General features: G+C 37.4%; 1 protein-coding gene across 1 annotated transcript; it reads left to right on the plus strand.

The window, feature by feature from the left end:
* The first annotated feature begins 6,218 nt into the window (after positions 1-6,218).
* On the plus strand, positions 6,219-7,604 carry LOC136025742 (uncharacterized). Its single transcript, XM_065701729.1, has one exon. The coding sequence runs from the start codon at positions 6,219-6,221 to the stop codon at positions 7,602-7,604; it is 1,386 nt and encodes a 461-aa protein (XP_065557801.1).
* Positions 7,605-9,132: the final 1,528 nt, after the last annotated feature.

The following is a 9,132-nucleotide window of genomic DNA, read 5'->3' on the forward strand; positions in this document are numbered from 1 at the left end:
GGCCCCCCTAAAGCATGTGACGAATTGCGTCCTATCTCGATAACCCCCTGTCTGGCTAAAGTTACGGTAGCGCTTATACTCCGTCGATTGCTCGACCAAATCAGTTCTTCTATCGATAACTACCAGTATGGTGGACTCCAGGAGTGCAGTACTACAATTTATCTAGTGCGTATGTATGATTGTATACTTACATGGCTGGATAAAGGTAATCGGTTCCTGGATCTAGGTGCAATAGACTTCCAAAAAACTTTTGATTTCATTAACCACCTGATTGCTGGCCAAAATTTGAAGATATTTGAAGATAATGGGTGCGAAAAAACGTGTGTTATCCGTGATTATGGATTTCTTATCTAATAGGAAACAGCGTGTTTATGCCCTGTTTGAGGGGGATTCTGACTCCGATTGGACAGGTATAACATGTGGAGCTCCGCAGGACACAAAGTTGGCTGCCATTGTATTTATAGCCGTGATCAACTACCTACTAGTCGAATATGAGGATCATTAGAAGTTTATAGACGATATCTCTTTTCTATTGAAATACTTAGTTGAAAACGGGATTGTTAAGAAAGAGTTCAGTGACGATTTCTTTGATGCGTTTATTGCCGAGTGTAATGTCTCTAAATTGATCATTAACACGAATAAGTCGCAGGTCTTACGCTTTAATCCGTTGAAGCGCACATTCAGCCAACCGTATGTTCCGTTTCCGATTGTCGACTCAATAAAGATTTTGGGAGTTACTTTTTCAAGTGATTGTTCTTTCGGCTTGCACGTTGAAAATGTTGTTAAAAACGCAAATGCATGTCTGCAGTCTTTTAGTACAATGCGTAGATTTGGCTGTGATGTCCAGTGCCTGTTGCTAGCCTATCTTACATACGTCCGTCCAGTTCTGGAATATGCAAGCCCACTATGGGGGCCTGCAGCACTGCGAACTGTTTACCTCATCCAAGAACTTGAGTCGGTGCAAAAGCGAGCCGTGTTCATTATTATTGGCGATCGACAACTATCTTATGGTGAAGCGCTTGTTAAACTCGACCTCCCCACGTTGGCCCAAAGATACGAGCAGACTATCCTGAGGTTTGGGAAGTTTCTTCTCTCTAAACCCCAGCATCGAGACATCTTACCACCTACTGCACCGCCCAACAACCGTACGCGTCACCAAAATAAACTGGTTCCAGTAGCTTCACGCACGAACGGCCACGCAAATTCGTTTGTACCTTTTTTTACGGATTTGCTAAACAAAGCCGAGTGATATCTTCTTTTTTTTTTTTTTTTTTTTTTATTGTGTTAATTTGTTATTTAGCATAGTGAAGCAACGCAAATTAGCTGTTAGCTACGATGTTGTTTAAATAAACCTATCTCTCTCTCTCTCTCTCTCTCTCTCTCTCTCTCTCTCTCTCTCTCTCTCTCTCTCTCTCTCTCTCTCTCTCTCTCTCTCTCTCTCTCTCTCTCTCTCTCTCTCCTCTCTCCTCTCTCTCTCTCTCTCTCTCTCTCTCTCTTGGGTATTAGACATTAAAACTTGCAAAAAACCTACATCATTGACATCCAAATTTGCAAACGCTTACGATTTTGACAAGGTCCTTTGAATTTATATAAGTAAACAATAGACCAAATAAACAATGAACTAGTGTCTTGGAGAATGTTCTTCAGGAGGGCAGTCGTGGGATCCATAACCCCATTACCGACCTTCAAAGTTCTCATTAGAATTTGAGTCATATTTGGCAAAACTTGATTGACAAAATCCGGATTTTCTTTGAAGTATCATTCCTGGTTCCTATGGATCTATTTTATGAAACGTTTTAAATTGTACTAGTTTCTTTGCAAACTGCTCGGTTACCTCTTAAAACTAATGAAATAAATAAAAGTGATTACAAAAATGAAAACCTGAAAAACCACAACTAAAACCCGAGAGTCAGTTAGTAATCTACTGCCGTAAAATCTACAATCTGTTTCATAGGGATTAGAATATTTTATAGAAAACTTCGAAATTTGAATTGTAATTATTCAGTACTGTTTAAAGAATGTACATATTTTTTTAAATTGATAAACATGTGAAATCGTTAAGTCTAGAGAGAGAGTGAGAAGAAAAGATTAAAGCAAGTTATTGAATGCAAATTTTAAACAGTAAGAGTTTATTCAATTCAATCGTCAAAGAAACAATTCACTGGCTGAGCTCTGGTTTAACCAGAACTGAACTGTCGCCGCATTGTATTGTTAGAATATAGCCTATCAGTTGGTTTTAAATTTTTGTGACCGAGTTTTAAAGACTGTTTCTTTCTCGGACAATAATTTTTGTGACCGAGTTTAGTGACCGAGATATATTAACAGCTTATAGTAATGAAGAGAGGACATTGATAAAAGAATTTTTATCAGAGAGAAATTCGTGTAACTGTGAGCTACATTTTGGTGTATAATTTGTGTAGACCCTGAAGGGACAATCATGGACTTGGGCCAAGTGCCCCTGGTGGATCTTGGTCCAGTGCAATACCAGAATGTGAGAAGCCCAAGTGGGTATATGAACTGCACAGCCAACCAACATCAGTTGCCAGTGGACGAAAGCAGAAGTGAACATGTCCAGGCTGGCCAAACCCAGCTTTATTATAATACTGTGTACCAGGGACAAATGCAACCTAGTAATGTGTATTCAAATCAAGGACAGATGATGATGCAAAATCTCAATGCAGGATCAGTAAACTACCCCCCACAAATTTATTACACCCCGGTCCAAATGCAATGGCAGCAACCACAGCCACAGTTGATAAGAAACACGGTGAGAGACAATGTGAGAATGATGCCATACGCCAGACAGAACACAAGAACAAGGCATGACCCAGTGTCAGTGTCCACTAAGAACAGGTTTGAAATCCTTGAAAGTGACGAAACTGCAGGGGCAGAAGACAATATGAGTGATATTGGAGATACTGTGAATTGTGCTGTTGCAGAGGGTATTATTTCAGACGAGGACTTTCCTAAACTTGGACAGAACCCTAGTACAAGTGCAGTTTTCAAAAGAAGAAGGACTGAAAACATACCACCCCTCCCATCACCTACTGTAACTGAACAGGTTTCAAGCATGGTCAGAGCAGTGGGAGAAATGGACATTCCAGAGAAGGAACTGAACAGTGAATGTGTGATCTTCACACCAGTGGAAGAAGATCAGACCTTTCCAAACGATATGATATTGTTGAGAATACTGAAAGGAGTTGTGCCAAAAGAGGACCTAGAATTTGTGTGCAACAAGGAACGGAAAAAATTAAGTGTACACATGAAGAAAAGTGAAACAAAAGACAAACTACTTGCAACAACCAAGCTAGGCAAAATTGATGTGATGTGTCAAGAAAGGAAAAGGCACTCTAGAGGAGTCATCAGAGGAATTGACAAGGAATATTTAGTGGAAGACATTAAAGCAGAAATTGTCAGTGAAGCAAAAGTTTTGGAAGTAAGACGACTCAAGAGGTTCAACAAGGAATTGAAAAAAATAGAAGAAAGTTTTGCAGTGATGGTGATTTTCGAAAGTATGTCTCTGCCTGAGTCAGTGGGATTCATTGGACGTAAAAGAACCGTTTCTCAGTATAACAGACCAGTATTACAGTGTTTTATGTGTCAGAAATTTGGACATAGAAAAAATGAGTGCAGAGCCACAACCCCAACGTGCTTAAGGTGCAGTAAAGCACACCATTCTAAAGACTGCCCCCTCAAAAATGAAGAAGCTACAGTTAGAAAAGAGTTGTATTACTGTAGTAATTGTGGTGGAAAGCATGCAACAACCTCGACTCAATGCCCAGCGAGGAATAAATCTCAGATGGTCAATAGGATTGCTGAGCAGCAGCAGATGGGCATTCGTAGGGCAAATGTGACTTATCAGTCATATGCAGCAGCTCTTAATAAAAAAGCAAGTACTGCGCATGCTTACACAACGACGATAACTGCAAGAAGCTCACAGACAATGGTACCCGTTGAAAAGGTGGAACAGATAAAAAAGGATGCAGTGCAGACTGCACTTGAGGCAGTGACGCATTGGTGATAAAGCCAGATCTCATTAATATCACCAATCAGACAGTGAACCAGAGTGTTTTAAAAATATGTACAGCGTTAGAGTTCATAACGGGTGTAAAACCAGATGCCACCAAGATTGTTGCAGGAATTGCAAGATCTAACAGCATTGGAAGCAACTCTCAGGGAGTCACAACCTCAGAAAAATGAACTTGTCCCTACTATCTTGGAACGCACAGTCGACACTCAGACATAAAAAGGACATGCTACTAGAATACTCATCCAAGAATGATTTGGATGTATTGTGTATCCAAGAAACTTGGCTACACCCGTATATACAAATGAATTTCAAGGGCTACAGCGTGATACGGAGAGACAGGATTGATCATAAAGGAGGAGGAGTGATAATAGGGATAAGAAAAGGAATAACTTTCAAGAAAATAAGTTTCAGAAATTCAGGATTGTTGGAGAAAAATGGAATAGAATTAGTTGCTGTGAGTGTTTTTGAAAAACCTACATGCATTGAATATTATTAACTTTTATAATCCACATGGAAATAACAAATCAGTGGGTACTTCAATGCAAGCTATTATAAACGAAATTCCAGGTAACGAGAAACATATCATTGTAGGAGACTTTAATGCTCATTCTGATGTTTGGTGTAGTTGTGGAACAAATAATGAGGCAGGAAATAGCCTTCAAAGATTCATGTTAGATACCCCTGAATCGTGCCTGTTAACACCCAAAGACTTCCCGACACGTATTAATTATTCCAATGGTTCATACACAACAATAGACTTGGCTTTTGCCCTCACCAAGTTTGGCAAATAGTCATACAATATATACTGTGAACGAACCCACACTTTTCAGCGACCACAACCCATATGTCATCCAGTGGAAACAACAAGACCAGGACAGTGAACCATCAAGCCCCAGATTTTCGATCCAGAAAGCTAACTGGTCAGAATTTGATGAGACACTGAAATCCATGGAGATAGATAAAATGCTTATGCTTGCGGAGGAAGTAGACCAAAAAATAGAGATCTTTCAGGGGAAATCGCTGGAGGCAGCAGAAAAAACAATTCCAAAGAACAAGCATAACCTGAAAGGACAGAAAAGTACACCCTGGTGGAATGAGGACTGTGAGGAAGCTAAAAAAGAACTGAAGAAGAGAAGACACGAGTATGACAGAATCCCAACCCTAGACAGATATATAAAGGTGAAACAAGCTCATGCTAGATTTAGAAAGAAAGTGAAGGAGGCAAAATGGCATTCCTAGCACACATTTGTGGAAAATCTAGATTTTACAGAGTCCAGTACAAAAGTATATAGATTCATCAAGTGCATGAACACAAGAAACCAAGCTAGGGAGGATAATCCACCAATTGTCGTAAATGGGGAAATGTTAGTGGATAACATAGATAAAGCAAATGCCGGAGCAGAATATTTGAAGAATGTAATAGGAAGACAGGACCCCTCCAAAGACGACTGTAACAGAACAATTTGGAAGGTCAAGAAAGTATCCCAAAAGAAAAGAATGGATGATTAAAACAGACCATTCACAGAAAGAGAAGTAAATGAGGTCGTGAAAAACCTGCCAAACACCACACCAGGAGATGACCTTATTTACCCAGAATTTGTCAAAAGATTGCCTGAAATATGGATGAAGGAACTGCTGAAGATCAAAAATATAGCATGGAAATCCGGATATTTCCCCAAGATTTGGAAAAAAGGGACAGCGATTATGATACCAAAACCAGGAAAAGACTCAGAGAAGATTGAGAATTACAGATTCATAACCCTTTTACCAGTATTGGGGAAAGTCTATGAAAGGCTAGTAAAAAATAGACTCTCATGGTTGATAGAAGAAAAGAAAGGGCTCAAAGATTATCAGTGTGTGGATTTTGGCGTAACAGAAGCACTTTGGAAAATTTGGTCTTACTCCAAAGAGATGCACTATATGTATTACAGAATGGCAAAATAATGATAGTGGTATTTTTGGATGTGCGAGGAGCTTTTGACAATTTGGTTCATCGAAAAATGCTAGAAGGAATGATGGCAATGGGATTGGTTGGAAACATTGTACAGTTTGGAATGAGTTACCTGACAGAACGTACTGTTGTTGTAAAAGTTGGCCAATCAGTTTCCACTGATGAAGTAGAACCAAAGAGAGAGTTCCGCAGGGGTCTGCACTTGGGCCAGATTATTACAATATTGGAGTATATGACATGCCATTAGATGATGATGAGTGCAGACCATCCATTTTTGCTGATGATAATGCATTCTGGGTAATTGGAGATAATATGAAGGAAGTAGTAAAGAAAGCACAGGCAATGATGACACAGTTAGAACATTGGGCAACGTCAGCTGATCTGCAATTCTCACCAGACAAAACCCAGGCTATGATGATAAGCAACAGAAGAATCGAAACACCGGAAAAGTTGACAATGTGTGGAAAGGAAGTGCAATACGTAACAAATGCGCGTTTCTTAGGATACACAGTAAACAACAAGATGACTGGAAAACAACACGTAGAACAGACAAAGAATAGTTGTATCCGAAGAATGAACTTGCTACGAATGATCTCAGGAGCAAACTGGGGACCTAAACCGGAATTTCTCCTAGAGTTCTATACTAAGTACATACGGGCAAAACTCGAATATGCGTCAATAATCAGCGCGTCAGATTGTCAATCAACATTTTCAAAGTTGGACGCAGTGCAAAATTCAGCACTTCGGATTGCATACGGGGCAAGAAAATCTACACCCATAGGCTTCATGTTATCAGAAAGTGGCTTAGAAGATCTTCAGACAAGAAGAAATATGCATATCCTCAGATATACGTCAAAAGTATGGTTGGCAGACAAAAACCATCCAGTTAAGTCCCTGATTGTAAAGCCCGGACTAGTATACGTCAACAACCAAACAAAGAAAAGGAAAAACTACTATGTCCTTGTAAAGGCTGAAGAACTGATGAAAAATCAAGGAGTGCGACTAAACTTTTCAGAAATGCTGAGTGTGTGCAACCCTCGACGTCCACCACCATGGGAGGTGGACAAGTTGGTTTGCGAGACCAATTTTGAAGAAAGGAAGGCCATTGTACCAGCATTTTCAGCAATGAAAGCTGAAAAATATCATGGGTATCTAGAGATATATACGGACGGTTTGAAAACGGAAAACGAAGTTGGGGCCGCCTTTGTCATCCCTAATTCTCGGATAGCTGAAAAATATAAGCTGCATCCCAGGACTTCCATCTTTCAAGCAGAACTCCTGGCAGTCAATAAAGCAGCAGAGCACCTCATTCAACACAGATATGGCTGCAACGCATTCTTGATATGCACTGATTCGAACAGTGTGGTATCAGCATTGAAGAATATTCACGCAAAAAACGTAACAAGGGAAGTCCTCATTACATATGAAACGATAAATAAATTGATTGATGAAGGAAGCAGTGTGGTTCTGCACTGGATTCCAGGGCATAGAGGGATAGAAGGAAATGAAGCGGCAGACCAGGAAGCCAAAGATGCACTTGCTAATGGAACCATCTGTGGAAGAATTCGCACCAACAGTCATCAACAACATTCGATTGGCCATGCAACAGATGCGAGTAGCTAGAGCACAACATATCCAAGACGTTACTGGAAATATGTTTGCTCTTAAGAAAACAAAACTTCAACCTACGAAAATCTACTCGAAGCTCAGTAGAAAGTAAATAAGAATAATCTTCAGACTGCACTTTAAGTAACATGGAAGTCATATTGGTCATTGTAAGTCATATTTTAAGTTCTATCTTCAGTAGTTTGATTTTTATTGAATAACAATAAAATACATTAGGTCACAAAAACAATTTAATTCTAAAATTATTTGATTCTAAATCAAAGACAGACCTTAGAATAAGAAGTAGCGGTCCCTAGTCAATTCATTCAGTTTATGTTCGTTTTGAATTTTTTCAGTATTTTTTTAAAATAATTCCAAAGAAAAAAAGATTTTTTTTTTACTCTGCTTTTAATTGGTAACATTATCTGTTTTGTATAACTAGTTAATTCTTGCTGAATTATGACTTTAACTAGCTTAATTTTTTCTAAATAGCAACAAAGATCACACTGCCTTGAAAGCTTGTATTTAATTGTTTTATTTTGTCATTTAAATGAATTTATCATCTCATATCATTTTATTTATCAGTCCTGGTTGAACTGTTTTGAAGTAAGGATGATATGGCTGTTTTAAAAAGTTGAATATATATATATATATATATATATATATATATATATATATATATATATATATATATATATATATATATATATATATATATATATATATATATATATATATATATATATATATATATATATATATATATATATATATATATATATATATATATATATATATATATATATATATATATATATATATATATATATATATATATATATATATATATATATATATATATATATATATATATATATATATATATATATATATATATATATATATATATATATATATATATATATATATTTTGTGGTGTACTGAAGACAGCCCTTTAACATAGGGCTGAAATATTCACTGAATTAAATTCCACTGCCTTGGGAAAAATTTCCGTATTGTTCCTAAGTTGGCTTTGTGTCTTAATTGTTTTGAAATATAAATTCATTTTTTCACAAAGGAAAAGAAAATGACATACATGAAGAGGTAAGAGGGAAAACCAATGAGCTGATAGCAGATCTTAAGCTCAAGTTGCTAGAAAAGATCCAACAATAACTCTCCACCGCCATTGCTGAAATAGGCAAGTCTGATTTTCCTGAGGCCCTACTTTGATCAAGGACATGACTGACAAGTTTGCAACAGGTACAAAGCTTCTTTTTTTCACATGTATTATAATAACACAGTGAAAAAAATCAAATCAGATTCCATCCATTTTATTACTGGATAAATGTCCATTCTCCTTTTATATACTTTCACTTTTTGTCTTTTCCAATATTCTTTAAATACCTCAATTCATGAAATTCTTAAATCTGTTGAACAAATCAGCTCATTACTTTGAGATTTTCTTTTGTTTTTTAAGTATGAGTCACCATGTTAGCTGTTTAATTAGTTTTGTTCATTTTACTTCTGGGATGTTGATGAATTGGGG

Source organism: Artemia franciscana, chromosome 4 (assembly GCF_032884065.1).
Source record: "Artemia franciscana chromosome 4, ASM3288406v1, whole genome shotgun sequence".
Classification (NCBI taxonomy): Eukaryota; Metazoa; Arthropoda; class Branchiopoda; order Anostraca; family Artemiidae; genus Artemia; species Artemia franciscana.

Bases quoted from the DNA above. Each gene is read 5' to 3' on its own strand.
- LOC136025742 (XM_065701729.1), top strand. From the start codon at position 6,219: ATGCCATTAGATGATGATGAGTGCAGACCATCCATTTTTGCTGATGAT.